At 41.2% G+C, this 21,539-nt stretch overlaps 1 protein-coding gene across 4 annotated transcripts in view; it reads left to right on the forward strand.

The window, feature by feature from the left end:
• The window catches only part of NCAPG2 (non-SMC condensin II complex subunit G2), a 116,491-nt gene that overhangs the window by 24,069 nt on the left and 70,883 nt on the right, over nt 1-21,539 (forward strand). For all 4 annotated transcript variants that reach the window (XM_073334541.1, XM_073334542.1, XM_073334543.1 and 1 more), the window contains 4 exons: nt 2,963-3,057; nt 5,510-5,579; nt 10,207-10,293; nt 13,052-13,147. In XM_073334541.1, coding sequence (XP_073190642.1) covers nt 2,963-3,057; nt 5,510-5,579; nt 10,207-10,293; nt 13,052-13,147 — 348 coding nt within the window. The remainder of the gene's footprint in view (nt 1-2,962; nt 3,058-5,509; nt 5,580-10,206; nt 10,294-13,051; nt 13,148-21,539) is intronic.

Below are 21,539 nucleotides of genomic sequence, written 5' to 3' on the forward strand. Positions count from 1 at the left end.
GGTCCTGCTGAAAGTCAGAAGGGATAAGATGTGTCTTATCCTGATAGTCCCGACCTGGATGCATCAGCACTGGCTCACCACCCTCCTAGATCTCTCAGTGGACAGGCCAATCAGCTTGCCCCCGTATCCGGACCTGATCTGTCAGGACCACGGCTGTCTACGTCATCTGAGCCTTGAGTCTCTTCATTTCATGGCATGGAAGCTCCATGGTTGATCCCCACAGAACTGGAATGCTCTGGGCCTGTTGATGAGGTGCTTTTACCTGGCGAAGTGGAAGAGATTCTTTATCTGCTCAGCGCAAGAGGGTATCTCGCCTACTCAGTCGACACTGCCCTTTTATTCTAGATTACCTACTCCCCTCGAAACAGCATGGCCTAATGATGTCATCTATTAGTGTCCATCTAGTTGCAATCTCGACCTTTCACTTGTGGGTGAATGACTGGTTGATCGTCTCAAACTTGATCTGTGGTTGTTTTCTTAAGGGATTGGAGCAGCTATACCCCCAGGTATGCCAGCCAGTCCCTTCCTGGGACCTTGGTGCTGATAAGGCTAAATGCCCCGCATTTGAACCACTGGCAATGTGCTCTCTGCTGTACCTGTACTGGACAGTGGCCCTCCTGGTCGCCATTACTTCTGCCAGAAGGGTCTCAGAGATCAGAGCTCTTTCTTCAGAACCACCATACACCATACAGCTGAACCTTCAAGGACAAGGTTCAGCTGCGGCCACACCCGGCCTTCCTGCCAAAGGTGGTCTCACAATTCCGTAGTAACCAGGATATCTTCCTTCCAGTCTTCTATGTGAGCCACATCCTAAAAGGGAGGAACAGACACTCCACTTGCTGGATGTTAGGCGTGCACTTGCTCTTTACATAGAAAGGACTAACTAAGCCCTTTTGGAAATCCATAGAGCCCTGTGCAGATACCAAATTTATATCCGTGGATATAACATGGATATTTGGCTTGCATGCTCTACTCCTGAGGGAATTCTGTGCCAAAAAATTAAATATTCTGCACAAAATATTTTAAAATTCTGCATATTTTGTCAAAATAACACAATATAATCACACCATTTTCAATTATTTGCTGACAAGTATTTTGAAATAAATTACCAAATTAATTGAAAATGGTGTGATTATATTGTTGTTTCTGTGTTATGTTGACAATTTAAAATATGCAGAACTTTGCAGAATTTTTTTGGTGCAGAATTCCCTCGAGTACCAGGGTTGTGTGTGGCGCAATCTGGGTGCGGGCAGCTCGGTGCGGGGTCTGCATGCACAGGGGCTTGGTGTGGGATTATGTGTGCAGGGGAAATGGGACTCTGCAGGGCCGGGGTTGGGTCTGGGGGAGTGGGGCTTGGTGGGGTGGAGGGTCAGAGTGCTGCTGCTTGGGGCTCAGTGGGTGTGGGTCCGGGTGTGGGGGGCTCCTGATGCAGGAGGTAGGGGTCAGTGGGGGTGAGGGTGTGGGGGGCTCCTGATGCGGAGGGGGTCTGGAGGAAGGGGATCTGGGGGAGCGGGTGGGCGGAGGGGTCTCTGACAGGGAGCTGCTCTCCCGAACCCAGACCCCTCTACACTCCGCTGCACCCAGACCCCTCTTCAGCACCAAGACAGCTTTCTCTCCCCTCCCTCCCCACAGTGCGGAGCTTCCTGCAGCCAGGGGAAGTTTCTGCATCTTGATCTGACTCAGCCCCGGCTGCTCCGTGAATGGTGGAGGGGCAACTCTCTCTCTGTCCTCCTCCCCTCCCAGCTGGGACTAATGTCCCTGGGCAGCCAGGGCATCTCCAGACCCCCTTCCCTCAGTGATTTATCTCTTCCCCCAGCTGCCCGAACAGACACATCTGAGCTGCTGTGGAGGGGTGAGTGAGTACTGGTGCAGCTAGCTTCTCTTTGTTTCCCCACAGAAATCATTTTCTGCAAGGAAGTGGGGTGGGGGGGGGGAGAGCATTTTTCTGCTGCGCAGTTGCGCAGAATTTCTCCAGGAGTAATGCTCCTGGACTGGCATGACCAGGGACAGGTGCCGTTGAGTCTGGTGTCTGCCCCAGTGAGCGGAGCTGGAGGTGGTTCAGCCACGCCAGAGGAACTGCTTGCGCGGGCCACTGGCTTCTGTGAGACGTGCAGCTGCTTTCACTGCTGCCATTCCCAGTAGGGATCTGCAGCTCCTCGGATATCCGCTTTATATCTGCTGATATCCGCACACACAGATATAAAGTTTTGTAGCCATTGCAGACAGAATGAAAGGCTGTCCAGTCCCAGCCCAGAAAATTTAATCGTGGATTGCTTCATGTATCCGCACATGCTATGATCTAGCGAAGGTCCCAGCTCCTCCGCTGACATCCCATTCTACAAGAGCTCAAGTATCGGCGGTGGCATCATGGCACAAGTTCCGATTCAGGACATCTGTAGAATGGCAACAGGGTTGTCAGTCCACACTTTCGCATCCCATTATGCCATCACCTAGGAAACTAGAGATTATGCGAGTTTTGGCCGCGCTGTGTTAGTTAGCGTGTCAATAAACTCCAAACCCTCGACCTGTGCAACTCTTGGGAATCGCTTACATTGGAATGGACATGAGCAAGCACTTGAAGAAAAAATGGTTGCTAACCTTCCTTAACTGTTGTTCTTTGAGAGTGTTGTTCATGTCCATTCCAAAACTTCCTCGCCTGCATCTCTGTCGGAGTTAGCTGGCAAGAAGGAACTGAGGGGCTGGTGGGGCCCTATTTCCAGCGGTATGAGAGCATGACTCCAGGGCGCATCAGAGCTGACCCGACGGACACCACAGGGAAAAACTTTTCGGTGGCGGTGCTTGGGGTAAGCACGTATCTACATTGGAATGAACATGAGGAATACATCTCAAAGAACAACAGTTATGGAAGGCTAGGAACCATTTTTTTGCAGTTAACAACTTGAAATGGATCTTAAATTGATGATTCCTGATTTGGGCTTATTTCCATTTTTTTCCTTAACAGGGAAGAAGATTCCTAAGCTTTCTGTTGAGCTGGAATGTAAACTTCATTAAAATGATCCATGGGACTATTAAAAACCAGTTGCAGTGTTTTTCAAAGTATGTATCACAGTTACAGTGATTAGCTAGCATTCATAATGGCAAACTTTGCTTTAAGTTTTCAGAGATGGAACTTCTAGCTCATGGATGAAATATACCTGAATGAAAAGATCAGGTTCTACAAATACACCGAATAACTTCCATATTGCTTCAATAACTCTATATCTTGTCTATACAGTGGATGCTGGTTAATAGCAATCCTGATATTAACTTATGGCCAATAGCAACCTTTTTACAGGAACCAATCCTGTTCCATAGACTTTAATGTTAATAGGATTCAAATATTGGCAATAGTTATGCCACTTTTTCATGTCTTTCATGGCTGCAGCCTTGCCAGCTTGCCTGTAGCCGGGAGGGGAAGGTGTGGGCCTGGCAGCTGCAGGAAGGAGGCACTGCAGCCCAGATAGCAGGATTTTCCATGGGGAGTGGAGGTACTGGGGGTCACGTGACTGCACGGTATCTCTTTCCTCTGCAGATACGTTTGCAGGGCTACATCCAGGAAGGCATGTTCTAGTGCTTCCTTCCTTGCCTGCAGCCCTGCAAATCTGCCTTTTGCTTATTGGCTGCCTTTTGATAATAGCAACTTCTTGCTGGGAAATGAGAGGTAGCTAATAAGTGGAATGTCCTGTATAAAAAAGATGCATAGTACTTGTTTCATGTGGAGACTCCCATTGACTTCAGTAAGGTTGTGCATAGGAGTCTGCCTCTGAGGAATAAGTTGCGGGATTGGCGCCCAAGGGCCTGATGTGTGGATGAAGAATGTATTTTTTTAGTATTGATTTTTTTTTCTTTTTTAGCTATCTAAAATCCCAAGGACTCTGTTTTACAAAGTAATCAACTAATGTTGTATTGAACTTCTTGTGAACCTAACTACATCAATCAGTAACAACAGGTGGTTTAGCTGTATACAATTCTCAGAGTGAATGGGAGCCAAATGGCCAAAACATCACAGAATCTCAAAATATATGGATGTTTATGTCAGCCAACTAAATATTTTGAACCATATAATTTCATGTTGTCTCTTCATATTTTTACACAAATTATAAAAACACACAGGCTTATCTGTACCTGTTTTGGTTTTAAATTTTACTTTTCCCTCATAATATAAATGTGGCATACATCCACAAAAAGGTTTCAGAGTAACAGCCGTGTTAGTCTGTATTCGCAAAAAGAAAAGGAGTACTTGTGGCACCTTAGAGACTAACCAATTTATTTGAGCATAAGCGTTCGTGAGCTACAGCTCAGTATGCATCCGATGAAGTGAGCTGTAGCTCACGAACGCTTATGCTCAAATAAATTGGTTAGTCTCTAAGGTGCCACAAGTACTCCTTTTCTATCCACAAAAAGGTTGACCCATGGCTTGTGTCCATGGCTAGGTATGCGTGGCAAGCCCGGATATGACTGTACACCACGCTACATGTGCAGTAGGGAATTTTTAGTGCAGTATAGTAGGTCCACACAGTCAGTTTAGTACATTGCAGGCTAGCATGCTGTACCTTCACACCCCATCTTGTCATGCACTAACTAGCTGTGAAAACAAACCTCTCTTTTTGTATATTTATATGTTGCCCAATAAAATGAGGCACCAGTCCTGATTGGATTACTACAATTAAATATATTGCAGAATATCAAAAACTAGCACAGGTCCTCTGGATAGGGACAAAACTGTATTTGCCTAATTGGAAGAATTCATCTGGTTTGGTGATAAATTACTAATTACGTAGCATTGTACTCTTTTATATGGTACCAGTTTAAAGAGATTGTGAGAGATTAATTGCCAAATAGTTCAGTAAAGATACTGAGGTATTCTTTTTAAGTTAAAATAATCTGCATAATGCTTCTGATTTAGAACTGTTCTTCTCACCTTTGCTTTTTAAATAATTTAAAGCACTCGAGATTCAGTGCAAGTATTTTATTCTATATAAATACATCAGTTCTCTCACTTCTGAAATGTGCAAATGCTATTGTGCTTAGTTCTTTTGATTGTAGTTCTTATTTCATTAATATAAGGTTACAGCATGTATGCTGCCAAAGCAGACTGCACAATACTTTGCGACATCACTGTATTACATATTTTGGAATGTAAACATTAAAAACTGCATTTCTTTGGAAACATATCCTTAATTTTTTTTAAATGAGGTAATATATAATACCTGCAATAATATTCAGTGGGTGCTTTGGTTTTCTCTTTAAAATACATAAAATGTTAATGGAGGGTTTCTTTGAAATCTGTAACTGAGTAAACTTTATATTCTTCTGTTGGTGTATTAATTACTAAAATAGATTTCAAGTTTTTGCTGGTATTAAAAACAGTGCTGAAAGAGACTGTGTAATACCCTCAATACCCCTTGCCACTCAACACCAACAAACATATTAACTTTTTTTGTACAATATTTATTGTAAAGATGGTATAGAAGTTTAATATTTCTTTTCTCTTAATTCGTTAACACAGATCTCTGATGGCATATGTTGCAGAAATTTATTTCAGGGCTTGGAAGAAGGCTTCAGGAGAGATCTTAGAGGTACATACTCTGTTTTGAATTTGCTATTAAGATTAGTTAATCTAAAGATTCTTTGAAATTGAACCAGTTAAAAGGTTCAGAATTTTTTTTTTTTCTTTTGACAATTGTATAGCTCCATACGCATCTTTATACAACATTTCTCCCTTAGTTTTGGCCAGTAGATCTGATGCCTTATTTGGGAGAGCAATCAGTTTTCGACAGATATTCTCTGACCCATCTCCTGAGCACAACTGCTGCTTAATCTCCTGTCTTTAGAAGTAATACTGGAAGGAGAAAGGATGATTAATTCAGCCACTGTAGTTCTTTGATCTAATTGCCCATTTAGATTCAAACAGCATGTCTATCTTCTCTACTTTTTTTCAATCTTTTGTGCAATATTCCAAATTTAGTGGAAGAAACTGAGTTATAGCTTTGAGTAGTGGCTGAGTATGCACATTTGCCCTGAAGGATAGTGCTTGCTAGCAGCTTTTGAGTTTACATGCCTAGGGCATGTTTCTTATGTGTTCGTTCGTTTATTCTATCTCTCTCTCTCTCTTCCCCCCTTCTTTTAAGACACTGTGGTAAGAACTAGATTTAAGATACTTTAGTATTATAGCTTTTCTGAAATAAAGCTTAACCTTTAGCTGTAGATATTTCTGACAAGTTTTGGAGTTTTTCTGTTTTCAATAAGTAAATATAATTTAGGTAACAGATGTAGGCAGCTAGCATTTTAAAATTTAACGTGATTTTGATATGAAGTTTGTGAAAGAAGGAAATAACTTAAGGTTGCATGGGTAACCTTAATTTCAGCATTTCCGAACTTTTGCGTCCTTGACTTTATAATCTTAGCATTCACTTTATTGTAGTTTCACGTTTTTTTTAAAAAAAGCAAATTTCATCAATTTGAACCGTATTGCCATTCATTTAGTTCTTAAACAAGGTTAGAATCTTCAGATACACAGCGTAAATCTCTGCCACTTGAGCTAACATAATAACTGATCACAGTTGTAGGTTGTCATCCTCTATTTAGACTAGCCACTAGAAGGGAGGTAAGGCACAGTGGATTTAACATCTACTTGCTGACATCCATAGAATGTTGAGACTCAGAAATCTTGTTTCAATTCCAGGTTCTGAGGGAAGATGTACTCTAGACCCTTCTTCCTCTGTTCTCTCCAGACTTTCCTTGACCTCTTGTCCTGGTTTTAGTCTCTCCTTCAGTCTTCCCCCACGCCTTGCCATTAACACAGGCTCAGTTCCTCTCCTTCTTTCTCATTACCTGGGCACTAACAGCGGGATCATTAGACATACATGAGTCTCTATGCTCTGTTTCTATGCTCAGCACCATGGCAGCCTTTGACAGCTGAAAGGAACAACTGGAAGGAAAGTTAACCCCTGCAGTCCTGAACTTGAGCATGCTTAGTGTAGGCAGTCATCAGAGAACTGATGAACTGAGAAATTCAGAGGCCTGTAATTTTGGCCAAATTTGGACAGATTTTTAAGGGGACAGCAAACAGCACATCCTTGATACCCAACCACTGTCCTAGCAAAATTTCAAGTCCCTGCTCTACAGCATGGAGGCATTTTATATCCCTAACCTTGTTCTGAGAAATGGATGAACAATTTTTGATGAAACATTAAAAAAAATCAGTCCAAGAGAGGCACCCAGCATGGAAAAATTTAGCTCAAAATAGTTAGCTATAAGTAGGGCACTTAGTTTTTGTTTTTTATTTTATGTATTTTTTCCTGGGAATTTATCAGTGTTTATGACCACAACCACAAAATCGGTGAAAATCGGTGGAAAAAACTATTAAAAATTTTTCTGGCTCAATATCATGGTTTATTTTGGTGGACGGAAGGACAGGGAAAGAAGTATTCTCAGTAGATCAGCAGTTCTCAAAATGTGGGTCGGGATCGCAAAGTAGGTCGCAACCCCATTTTAATGGGGTCGCCAGGGCTGGGTTAGACTCGCTGGGGCACAGGGCTGAAGCCCAAGCCCCACCGCCTGGGACCAAAGCCAAAGCCGGAGGGCTTCAGCCCTGGGTGGTGGGACTCAAGTTACAGACCCCCTGCCTGGGGCTGAAACCCTTGAGCTTCAGCTTTGGCCCTCTTGCCCGGTGCAGTGGGGCTCGGGCTTCGGTCCCCCCTCCTGGAGTTGTATAGTAATTTTTGTTGTCAGAAGTGGGTCATGGTACAATGAAATTTGAGAACCCGTGCAGTGGATTAGTGCTTTGATGAATGGAATTTAATGTAGTTTGCTGAAGAACTAAAACAGAACTCAAAACAATGCCACCTCTGAGTTTAAGAAAACAATATATCTCTAATCCCCAAATAAAACTTTTCATTTGAATAAATAGTTTATTGTTGTAGACTTAGAACTATTAGCCTATAAATATTTACAGTTAATACTTGAGCCACACATTTGCAGCGCACACATTCAATTTAATCCTTTTCTCTTGTTTTTTGTTTAAACTTTTGAATACTTTCTTGTCTTCTGAAACACATTCTGATACAGATTTTCGTTTTCTTCCCATTTTAGTGTGTCATATCTTTAAACCGTTATCTGTAGGGCTGTGGATTAATTGCAGTTAACTCATGCAATTAACTAAAAAAAATTAATCATGATTAATCACACTGTTAAACAAAAGAAGACCAAATGAAATTTATTAAATATTTTTGGATGTTTTTCTACATTTTCAAATATGTCTATTTCAATTACAACACAGAATACAAAGCGCACACTTTATATTATTTTTATTACAGATATTTGTACTGTAAAAATGATAAAAGGAATATTTTTCAATTCACCTCATATAAGTACTGCAGTGCAATCTCTTTATCAATGAAAGTGCAACTTTCAAATGTGGTGTTTTTTTGTTGCATAACTGCACTCAAAAAAACAACAGTATAAAACTTTAGAGCCTACAAGACCACTCAGTCCTACTTCTTGTTCAGCCAATCGCTAAGAAAAACAAGTTTGTTTACATTTACGGGAGATAATGCTACCCGCTTCTTACTTACAATGTCACCTGAAAGTGAGAACAGGCGTTCGCATGGCACTGTTGTAGCTGGCATCATAAAATATTTACGTGGCAGCTGTGCTAAAGATTCATATGCCTCTTTATGCTTTGGCCATTGTTCCAGAGGACATGCTTCCATGCTGATGACTCTTGAAATGCATTAATTAAATTTGTGATTGAACTTCTTGGGAATTGTATGTCCCCTGTTCTGCTTTAACTGCATTCTGCCATATATTTCATGTTATAGCAGTCTTGGATGATGACCCTGCACATGTTTGTTTTTAATTACATTTTCACTGGAAATTTTGACAAAATGCAAAGAAGATACCAATGTGAAATTTCTAAAGATAGCTACAGCACTCACCCCAAGATTTAAGAATCTGAAGTGCCTTCCAAAATCTGAGAGGGGTGAGTTGTGGAGCATGCTTTCAGAAGTCTTAGAAGAGCAACACTCTGATGCGGAAACTACAGAACCCAAAGCACCAAAAAAGAAAATCAACCTTCTGTTGGTGGCATCAGACTCAGATGATGACAATAAACATGTGTTAGTCCGCACTGCTTTGGATCGTTATCGAGCAGAACCCATCATAAGAATGAACGCATGTCCTCTGGAGTGGTCGTTGAAACATGAAGGGACATTTGAATCTTTAGCGCATCTGTCATGTAAATAACTTGCGACGCCGGCTACAACAGTGCCATTGAAAGGCCTGTTCTCACTTTCAGGTGACATTGTAACCTGTAAGAAGCAGGCAGCATTATTTTCTGCAAAGGTAAACGAATTTGTTTGCGTGATTGGCTGAACAAGAAATCAGGACTGATTTGGATTTGTAGGCTCTAAAGATTTACATTGTTTTATTTTTGAATGCAGGTTTTTTTGTACATAATTCTACATTTGTAAGTTCAACTTTCGTGATAAAAAGATTGCACTATAGTACTTGTATTTTTCAATTCACCTAATACTATTTCTTTTGTTTTTTACAGTGCAAATATTTGTAATAAAAAATAAATATAAAGTGAGCACTGTATACTTTGTATTCTGTGTTGTAATTGAAATCAGTATATTTGAAAATGTAGAAAACATCCAGAATATTTAATAAATGGTATTCTATTATTGTTTAGTAACGCAATTAATTTTTTTTAATCGTTTGACAGCCCTAGTTATCTGCTAACAGTTTGAAATGTGTACGTGGTGGGTGTGAGATTCATCAGTATGTTCAGATGCGCATGTACTTCAAAGTTTGCATGTGTGCCTATTTGTTGTGTATCTTCTAGTCTAATACATACCCTTACTTCAACAGGCCGCTTTGCATATACACAGACTAATGTATTATCGTAATACAATATGTTGAATGAGATATATTTATTTTCTTAATAAAACAAGATTTTTTTTAATGTATCTGAATGATACAAAACTAGGGTGAAAATTGGGGGGGAAAAATGAATAATACTTTTGTAAAACCCAGGATTTTTTCGGTAAAAATCAGTTTAAACTGAAAACGAAGGGGCTTAGCTATAGGCATCTGAAAACAAAGTATGAAAATGTAAAGTATCAAGCAACCTTAAGTAAATCATACCTGTGCAGCCTATAATCTTGTATGTTAACTATAGTTTGCAATGCATTTTTACTTTAGATTCTTGAGCATAATTGCATTCAGGATTTCATGCATCATGGAATTAATCTTCCGAGGAGTTCTCCAGTGCATCCTAAAGTGAGAGAGGTATGTTGTTGTCAAACACAACATAGAAGTACTAGCACAATGTGTGTTTTAAAGTTCTTTTCACAATCAGATTATTGTAATATGAGAATATTCTGGTTGTCTTAAGTTTGTCTTAATCTATGTTAAGAATAGTGTACTGATTCTGAAAATCTATTCATTAGTTTTTGTTAACTGGGGCACTTTAAATCTTTTAGATACAAATTTAGGGAGGGATAGCTCAGTGGTTTGAGCATTGGCCTGCTAAACCCAGGTTTGTGAGTTCAATCCTTGAGGGGGCCATTTAGGGATATGGGGCAAAAATTGGGGATTGGTCCTGCTTTGAACAGGGGGTTGGACTAGATGACCTCCTGAGGTCCCTTCCAACCCTGATATTCTATGTAGATCAAAAAATAGAAGAAGGGATTTTGCACAACTTAATATAAATTTATGTTCAATTTCATAACATTAAAATAAAATCTGTTCGAAGGGTTTTTGTTTGTACTTATACGCTTCCCTGCACTATTTGCAACCTAAGCATTGTATCTTATGTAAAAACACAGCGAACTTGACTAGAAATTGTCACACTGCTAATTTATTTTAAAATGAGTGAAATGAAAAGGTAGACAATAGAGATGGTGAAAATTAGCTTTTGAAGTTCATTATTCATGGTTGCATTAGTATCATAGGTAAGAATTTTTTTCCCTAATGACTTTAAGCCCATTAGCATCCCCTGTGTTTTAAAATTACATTGTCAGGTGTGCCCATTGCATGTAAACTGTTTTCAGGAAGTCAGCTTTAAAAACAATTAGTTCCCAATATAATGCAAATATAACTTTTTAAATGCTTCTTTTTCCATTAGTTTAGGAGTACAGTTATGTGCTGTTGGTCCTATGGGAATTTTCTACCCCCTGGTCTTTAGAGACAGCCTATTTTATTATCACAGGTTGTGATGGTATCTGGCAGCCCATGCTCCTTACTTCTTCTGTTCATAGTGGTGGCAGAAGCTGCTTCTCGAAGAGGATTCATGTTTCCCAAATCAGCTCTTGCTTCTCATTCATAACTGAGTTTATCTCATGGGATAGAGTGTCGCAGTCATGAAAACAGCTCCTTCTTTCAGTTAGACAGGGAGACCGTTCCCTGCTTCTAGCAGCTACTAATTGAAGTTCTATTCATGGTAACTTAGTCTAAGAACTCCATTCCTCAGAGAGTTAACTGCTCATGGCCAGTTCATCTGTTTTTTTGGGTGGGGAATCCAGTAGGGTAATGCTTTGGAAACTCCCTGCTGCCAGACTAGCTTTCAGCGCCTTCCTCTAACACCGGATTAGAAGCCTCCTTAGAACCTCAAAGAGATTATAAACCCCAACAGCAACATGGATCCATTTCACTGAGCAGTTCTTAAAGACTTTCAAAACACAAAAAAAGACTCCCAGACACAATTTTAATATTGAGAAAATATAAGTAACTTAAAGGGAGGAAAAAACCTTTATACAACATAGTAGTAGAATTAAAATCAAGACATTAGAAAACCAGGGCATTTTCTAAATTAAGGTTCATTTTGTGGGACAGGAAAGTTCAAAATATGTAAATTAATGTTTAAGGTACTTTTTAACAATAACTTTAGCTGGCTAAACTGCCATACAGGTAACAAATTTAGCCAAAGTGGGAAGGTTAATCGGAGATAGTTACCAAAATGTTGGCTGGTACACAATCTGGCATGTAAATATAGTCAAAATCAAGTTGGTGTATATGGTGACACGTTAAACTTGCTTAGGAGTTAATGACTATAATTGTCAAAGAGGAAAACTTGTTGAAACTTCCTGCCCCGACACATCTTAGCATCTTGACCTTGTATAGTCATATACAGTATGTATCATACAAACCTATACAGACTTCATCACAGATTCCAAGTAATGATCTTCCATAACTGATCGTTTTTTGTTTGCTGAACTTAATTTCCTGGCTTTCTAATATTTGGGTTTTTAAAACATTCTTCTAAGATGTTTTCCTTTCTATAAATAGAAAATTTTCAACCACAACTCCAACTTTATTTTGGAATGGGTTCCTTCCTTCCTCCCCCCACCCCCCTGTTTTTTTCTTTTAAAGTCCAATTTTCAGACGTGCTCTGCATCTGCAACTTACCTTGAAGTCAGTGGGAGTGTTAGAACATATGAAAATCAGGCCAAAACCTTATTTACTGGAAGTGAATCTTTCAGGTACAAGACAAGTGATGACTGTAGGGTTCTCTGCCTTACTTTGGTTTTTGACATATTGCTTTCAATATTTTAATTTTATATACATTAGAATAATTCAGTTCTTAACTTCTTCACTCTTATACTATTGTATCTTTTAGAACTTTATTTTCAGAATAGGCTTTAATTCTTGAAATATTTTGGTGATGAGTCTGCATTTTCAATCTATTAGGAATCAATGTCTTGATTCTTTGGATCTATCTCATGGCAGAGACTTTGGAGAGGAAGGCATGCAATAATGTAGCAATCATTATTCAGTGTACAATAAGATTTCAGTGAGAATTTCGTAATAAAACTTTGATATCTGGGAAGGAGAGTTTTTTGTTGCCTAAGTGATCTGAACATATTTAAAAACAACACTTTAATTCATAGACTAGCTTGACCTAAAATAATTGTATTTATGCAGACTAAAAAAGTCAATTTTCTTTTGTAAAAGATGTAGTGGAATAAAACAAGCTACCTTTCTCAAATGTATTGAACCTAGCATATGAAATGTATTTCATACATTAACATTGGTTTTGCTTTGACAGTTACTGAGTTACTTTCACAAACAAAGTAAAGTTCGTCAGGGAGTTGAAGAAATGCTGCACAGATTGTATCAACCTATCCTTTGGAGAGCATTAAAGGTAATTCTCCTTTACTGGATATCTTCAAATTGCAGTTGGTGTAACATTCACATTGATTTTTTTTTTCTTTAAAATGTTACAATTTGTAATAGTTGTATTGAAACAAAATGTCTATGAAATGGGGTTCCATACAGCTTGGAGCTTAGTTATATCCAAAGTGGCTCTAAAGGATGGAGACCTAAAAGGAACGAGGACTCATATAATTGTGTCATATACAGGTTCTTGTACTGTGCTCCTCACTGGCACTTCCACTGCCTTCCACTAGTGCATTAAGCAATGTGACTTAAAACTTTTACATGTTTGTTCTTCCATCCTCTTCCCAGAGGGAGAAGTGTTTGCAGTGGATGTCTTGTTTTGGAATTTTTAAACATATCTATTTTTACAAATATGCTGTGTTTGTTTCAAAGATTGAGGCAGAAGGGGCTATTGTGATCATCTAGTCTGACCTGCAAAGCATAGGCCATTAGATTTCCCTGAATTAGTTCCTGTTTGAACTAGAGCATCTCTCTTAAGGTATGTCTATACTGCACTCTTCTTATGGGGGCATGTAGAATACCTGCATGGCTAATCCCCCACCTAAGATGGGTATAAAAAGCAATGCCTCACTATCTACAGTGCTATGGTTAGTAAAGGCACGCTGTTGGAGCCTTCCCCTGCTATAGGGAGAGACTGGCAGTTGGGAAAGGCTCCATCAATGAGAAGGCAGTTGGGAAAGGCTCCACCAGCTCCCCGGTGCTGGAGCCTTCATCCACTGTAGAGCAGTAACTGTGTAAACTATTAAAATTCTATTGATTAAATGTTTAACTGGGGAGCTAACAGTGTGGGGGTGCTGCAGCACCCCCACGTTTTACCCAGGGAGCGGCAGAGGTGTTTAATCATTAAGCTTGATACTTATCAGTTTCAGTTATCAGTTAATTGATTAAACTTTTACATTGTGGATGCAGCCTGCTTTTCACTATGGTGTGTAGCTGCATGTACCTTACACAGTGCTGACCGCGATGTGCAGTGTACAGGTAACTTTATAAAAATATCCAGACCTCATTTTTAAAAATTCCAAGTGATGGAGAATACATCACAACCCTTGATAAATTGCTCCAGCGGTTAATTACCATGACTTAAAAATTGGCACCTTATTTCCAGTCTGAATTTGTCTAGCTTCAGCTTCCAGCCATTGGCTCTTCTTGTACCTTTTGCCTGCTAGATTGAACAGCCCACATTAAAATTTCTGTGGATATTCTAGACAGTGATTTAGTCACCCCTTACTTAATCTTTTCTCTTTAAGATAAAAAGATTGATGTCCTTGCATCTTTCTTTATAAGTGGGCTTGGTAGAATTCAATTTTTATTTTTTTTAGTGATGTCAACAGATGTTTTAAAAGCATGTTTTATTTTTAACCATTTAACTTTTCGCAGTTGCAGGAAATTATGTGGGGGGGAGTCAGAATAATTATTACTGGCAGTAAACATTGAGATTCAAAATTTAGAGCTTTATAACTATTGAAACACAAATTGTCAACATCGCTCGTCAAAATGTACGAACTAAAATTGCTTAAATCAGAGTTCTCAAGCAGCATTTTTTGTACTTTGCCTATCTGTAAATATTTTTTCATTGGTTTGTGTGTATGGTGAAACTAACACTTAGCAATAAAAACTGAATCCTTTGAAGCTTAACTATTGAGTATGTTTTCAAATAATTTAATCATTCTCGTGGATCTTCTCTGAACTTTCTTCAATCTTTCAAACATTCTCCTTGAATTGTGGACTCCAGAACACGCTATTCCAGTAGCACTTGCACTAATGCCAGCATAGAGGTAATAGAACCTCCTTACTCCTACTTGCTATTCCCCTGTTTATACATCCAAGGATTGCATTAGCCCTTTTAGCCACAATGTCATTCTGTCATGTTCAGCTAATTATTTGAACAGCATCCCTGTGTGAGATTCACATCAGGATGTGTGCGCGCCTGTGTACCCTGGATTGGAGAGTTTCATCAACAGTGTCTGTGCCTGTGCTGTAGATGCCCTCGTGCTCCAGGATGAGAGAATATAGGGAGATGCAGACCTGCCACCACTCCAGTTCCTCTTTGAGTGAGTGGTTGCAGATATTTATTCCACTCAGGTGTGCGTGCACACTGAAGCCAGAGAACTTTGCTTAACAGTACCTGCCAGGGCCATCTGTCCCTCATAGCCCCTCCCATAGCTATTTAAGGGCGTGTCAAGGTTCCTCCCCCACTCTGAACACTAGGGTACAGATGTGGGGACCTGCATGAAAACCTCCTAAGCTTATCTTTACCAGCTTAGGTCAAAACTTCCCCAAGGTACAAAATATTCCACCGTTTGTCCTTGGATTGGCCGCTACCACCACCAAACAAATACTGGTTACTGGGGAAGAGCTGTTTGGAAACGTCTTTCCCCCCAAATACTTCCCAAAACCTTGCACCCCACTTCCTGGACAAGGTTTGGTAAAAAGCCTCACCAATTTGCCTAGGTGACTACAGACCCAGACCCTTGGATCTTAAGAACAATGAAAAAACATTCAGTTTTCTTACAAGAAGACTTTTAATAGAAATAGGAGTAAATAGAAGTAAAGAAATCCCCTCTGTAAAATCAGGATGGTAGATACCTTACAGGGTAATTAGATTCAAAACATAGAGAATCCCTCTAGGCAAAACCTTAAGTTATAAAAAAGATACACAGACAGAAATAGTTATTCTATTCAGCACAATTCTTTTCTCAGCCATTTAAAGAAATCATAACCTAACACATACTTAGTTAGATTACTTACTAAAAGTTCTAAGACTCCATTCCTGGTCTATCCCCGGCAAAAGCAGCATATAGACAGACAGAGACCCTTTGTTTCTCTCCCTCCTCCCAGCTTTTGAAAGTATCTTGTCTCCTCATTGGTCATTTTGGTCAGGCGCCAGCGAGGTTACCTTTAGCTTCTTAACCCTTTACAGGTGAGAGGAGTTTTCCTCTGGCCAGGAGGGATTTTAAAGGGGTTTACCCTTCCCTTTATATTTATGACAGGGCGGCACTGCCCTGACCCCCCTCCACTTCCTTCTCACTGTCTGCAGCTTAAGTCGGAGTGTTCTGTGTGGTATTTACCTCACCCTTTTCTTAACTCAGAGAGTTTTCTTCTCCTTCTCTCTTTTTTTTTTTTTGTATATAGTTATAGTTAGTATTAGTACCTTAGTGTTCGATTAGTTAGTTTGATAGTTTGTTTTTGCCTGGTGTAATGCCTTCACTGGGTTTCAAGCATTGTCCCTTGTTTGCTGGGATTTTATAGCCCAGTGATAGAGAGATGTTTCCACGAGTGTCAGCAATAACAGTAGCAACAATCCGACAGTATTCCCAGAAGTATTTCCAGCAGTCAGATTATCCAGTTTAGAGAGAGATCTCAAAGGAGAAGGCCTTCCAATTTCAGCCAGCTGGCCCATCCTCCATCAGCTTTGTGTAAGCAGCCAATACATTGACTTGCATCTTTGCTTCATTTGCCCATAGTTGGTTGGATACATAGTATACTTCTGAGGGAATTCTGCACACAATATTTTAAGATTGTGCAAATTTTATTTGTCATATAAATGTGGAGGCTCCAGCATGGCATTGGGAAGCACAGACCACTGGCTGCACAGAGGTGGGAGATCACTGTGCAGCTCCCACCCAGGACACGGACTCAGCGGTGAGGCTGCACCCAACCCTGGCACAGTGCAAGGACCAGGCCTACCCCAGAAACATCCCAGGGCCCCGCTCCTCCATGCCAGGTGCACCAGGTGTGGGCAGGCAGGCTCAGCAAGGCAGGATCCAAAAGTGGAGGGGCTTACTGTGGGGGGGATCCAGGTGTGGGTTGAGAGGGTTCTGTGTGGGGCAATCTGGGTGTGGGCAGCTAAGTGGGGGATCCAGGTGTGAGGGGGATCTGGGTTCACAAGGGTTTGTTGGAGGGGTTCTGGGTGCAACGGTGATGGTACTCTACAGGGGGGTCCAGTTAAAAGTGGTGGGGCGTCTGTATGTGGAGGGATAGAGCTCAGCAGTGGTGGGGGGTCTGAGTGTGGGGGGCTTAATGGGGGATCCAGATGCTGGGGGAGTCGGGCTCAGTGGGGTTGGGATCCAGGTGTAACTCGTTGGGGCTCGGTGGGGTGGGAGTCCAGGTGCAGGGGGAATGGGGCTCATTGAGGGGAGGGTCTGAATGTATATTGGAGGGTGAGGCTTGGCGGGAAGGTCTGGGTATGAGGGGGTCTGGGTGCATGGGGGTTGGGCAGATGGGGGAGCAGCTCCCTATACAGGGATCCCTCCCCTTGCAGCTGAGGAACGATGGGTGCAGGAAGCAGTGTGGGGGGGGGAGTTTGCAGAGCTTCCTGCAGCTGGGGGAGAAACCTGGGGATGGCCCTGGATGCCATGCAGGGGGAAGAGGAAGTCGCATCCTGTCCAGCCAGAACTAGCAGCTGAGCCCAATGCAGGGTAGGAGCCACCAGCAGGGTCTTCCCCAGTCCTGCCTCACAGTAACTTAAATCTCTGCTGGCTGCCCCGGGCACCTGAAACATACTGCTGGGGACAGTCGCGTGACCGCTCTTGTGGCTTCCCTTTGCTTCCCCATCTGCAGGTGACATAAATTCTGTGCATGTGTAGTGGCGCAGAATTCCCCAGGAGTAATAGTACAGTAAAAGCTGTGTTATTCGGCACTTTATCAACTAGAAAGCTCTATTAACCAGTATTTCTGATATCTCCCAATACAAATCTTCAATCTAGTAACTGGGACTAGTATACTGACCAGGAGGTGACGCAATTGCACATTCTGCACTCTTCTATGGAAAAGAGGTAGGAGACAATAAGCAAGCTGATATCAGGAATGTATTCAAAAAGCAGCTTTCAGGGTTTGTCATAGGGTCATTATAGATTCAGCCCAATCTCCTGCACCTTTTACATCTATAATGAGAATTGATGTTTATAATGATGACACTGAGGCACTGCAAGATCCTGAAGTGCCTTCTGAATCCTCAAAGAAAGATCACATTATGTTCAGTATGGTTTTAGTTTTAAGTGTATTTAGTGATCTGGGTGTACGCCATGCACTGCCCATAACGATATGTAGTGTCATAAGATAACCTACTGTATAGAAAACTTGACCTGTATACACCTAAGTGCTTCAAGAAACCAAGCACTCTGCAGTGCAGTACTACTACTGGATTGGTGAGTACCTGTATACTATTTTATTCTTTATTGATTTTATTATATTCTAATTCTTTGAAAATTGGTATTCCATTGGTAAGTGTAACTCTTAGTTAACCGGTATTTTTGATTAACCAGCACACCCCCTTCCCAACATGCTGGATAACAAAGCTTTTACTGTACTTGGCGAGGTTAAGTGCATTCACCAGAGTATTAAAGTCAAACTCCTTGTGCTGTGTGTGTGGTGATAAAGCACCTTTTTCCAGGGTTGTTTGTGTAGATGTTGTATAATGTAGGTGCTAAGACAATACTTTGTGGGAGGCCATTCTACTGTCATCGCCATCAGCTCCGTTTGCCACAAAAGTTCATGAAGAATCTTTAGTCCTCCAGTATAGTCTGTATTAGCTTCATGAAGTGGTGGTTCTTTGTTAATGTTAGTACCTTGGCAAGGAATCCTCGATGACTGACTATCATAAGTGGCTGAGAGATCAATAAACACTGCTCCTATAATTAATCCCCTTTCATGTCCATCTTCAATATGTTGTCAAATTCAGAAGCTGTACAGGACGGGACCGATCCCAGCAAAAACCAGCCTATGTTTGTTGATAAGAAAGGGTTTGATAATTGGTGTAAGGCAGAGTAACTGTAGTCGTTCAAACAATTTTAAAATATCACACAAGAGTGAGAAAGGTTGAAAGTTTTTTGGGTTGGATGGTTAAAAAGGGCCACTGCCTTGGCTTTTTACCAGATTTTCAGGAGTTTGAGCTGGATGAAACTGGTATTGATCATACTCAAGAGCCACTTCTGTGTATGTGGGGAGAAATTTTTTATCTGCCCACTTCAGACGTCATCTTGGCCTGCTGGTTTCCCTGTTTTCAGGCATTGATGTCAGCATCCAATTCCTTCAGGGAGAAAGACACTGTAAGATCTAGATTGTGGGATATATCCAGGGGTGTTTGCTGGAATAATGACTAGTTGGTAGTGGTCTGCTTAACCTTCCCAATGAGTAGCATTCAGTGGGTGATCTGATCAGCTGAGATGTTGAAATGTCCACTCATTTTTTTTATTGTCAGAGCTTATGTATGGTTGACCAAGTTTTTTTTGCTGTTATGGGTCATATCCATCTATTTTTATCAAGTTCTGCTGGGATTTTAGGCATTCTTGAGTGACTTTTGACAGCAAATGTTTGCTAGCAACTATTGTCATAGGCAAAGACATGGTCTTAGCATTTTTATATGCCTCCTACAGTATAACTGACTGGGGTTTTAGGCAGGGGTTATATTCCCTCTGACAAGGTAGGTTTCTCCTAGCAGAGCGACACATAACATCAGTAAAGTGGATGTAGTTCTTAAGTATTGGTTCAATAAGTCTGACAGCTATGTCAAGATCTTTGGAGAATGCCGACCAGTTTGCTTTCAAAGTTGAACTGACATCAGAACGGTGTAAAGATAGGAATGGCAGAAGCATGTACCTCAATTCCAAGTGGAGGAGGATGTTATCTCGAAATTGGGTCTAGCACCAATTTTCTACGTGTGAGAGCTAATGAAGTGCTAACAAAGGTGAGGTCAGGTTTATACTCACACTTCTATGCGTGTGAGTATAAACACAAAGCCCTGGCTGTCAAAGCACTGGCTGAGATGATTTAGTTGAGGTTGGTCCTGCTTTGAGCAGGGGATCGGACTAGATGACCTTCTGAGGTTTCTTCCAACCCTAATTTTCTATGTTTCTACCGGCAACTGTTAAAAGAACTATGTAGCTTCAGGTGATGAATCAGGCTTAACTGATGAGCGACTGCCCACGTCACGTCCATCGTCACTGTTCTCTGTCTAGCTTTATTGAGTGGTATGGCTGGTGAAATCACCAGTTATGATTCATATGGTACACTTGGTTGTTGTGTGGGCAGTCTGATGAAATTGAAAAGTATCTTTGATGGCTTGTAAATATATGTTACAGAGACCTCTTTGAGCTCAATGGTGAGAAACATGACGATAGTCTCTTCTGTTTTGTAGGTGAATGAATGAGTTGTTGGCTTTTTCAGTTGTGTGTGGCATCAGTTGCTTATGACTCTTTCACAAGCCAGGGGGCACATGGATCGGATTCATAGGTCTTGGATCAAGACTCTTTTAGGGTGTCCAGAACTTCTTGATGAGTGCATATACTGAACACCAGGAATGCAGGCAGTCTGTATATTGGTGAATGCAGGGAGGGCAAATCCAGGTTGCTCTTCTTTGAGTGATGGTCCCTACTGTATTCCATTGTAGGAATCGGAGAATTTGAGATGCTGGTCCTGGTCTTTTAGGGTTCTGGGGTGAAACCCCTTGCAGATCTTACAGTGCTCCTTCAAATGGCTCTCTGCCAAACTCTTCAAACACGAAGTGTGTGGGTCGCTCTTGGGCATAGACTTGCCACAGTCCTCGCAGGCTTTAAAACCCAGGGACCGAGGCATGTCCTGGTGTTGGGGTGGGGGGCCCAAATTAATATAACTACTAAATAGTTATATTTAGTAACTAGAATATAACTACTAAAACCACTGACTATAAACAACTATATACCAGGACACTGCAAAGATGCGCTTGCTGAGGCAAGATCTAAGGGTGTTCCAGCTAGCCTTACTGGCAGTACTTCTTTCTTTCTTCTCAAAGGCAGTAAGAAGGAACTGAGGGGGTGGCAGATTGGCAGGGCCCTATATTGAGCACCATGAAGATGCGACCCCCAAGGGGTGCCCAGGCTGACCCAATGGGTACTGCTAGGGGAAAAATCTTCCGGCTGCTTTGCACGTGGCACACGCACACCTAATTGGAATGGACATGAGCAACACACCTTGAAGAACAACAGTTACGAGAAGCTTAGTAACCATTTTTCTCTGCTGGTCAGACCAATTCAACTACTTCTTTCTTCCACTACCTCTCCTACCTTGTGTGATATACAAAATCTGATGAAACAAGACGACGGTCATTCTGATTGCACCCTTCTGGCCCAGACAGTTCTGGATCCCCAATCTCCTGCACATGTCATCCAGTCCACTGATTACCATCCTGAACTTCCCCAATCTTTCTGATCCAATACAATTGCAAGATCAAGCATCCCAATCCATGTCCACTCCACCTCAGAGTGTGCTGTTTGGATGGGCATAAACTATAGAACAGGCATGTTCCTTGGCATTACAAGACATTCTCTCTAAGAGTAGGAAAGATTCCCCTAGAAGCTGTGAAGATTCCCCAAATCCTGGAC

This window comes from Lepidochelys kempii, chromosome 2 (assembly GCF_965140265.1).
Source record: "Lepidochelys kempii isolate rLepKem1 chromosome 2, rLepKem1.hap2, whole genome shotgun sequence".
Lineage (NCBI taxonomy): Eukaryota > Metazoa > Chordata > Testudines > Cheloniidae > Lepidochelys > Lepidochelys kempii.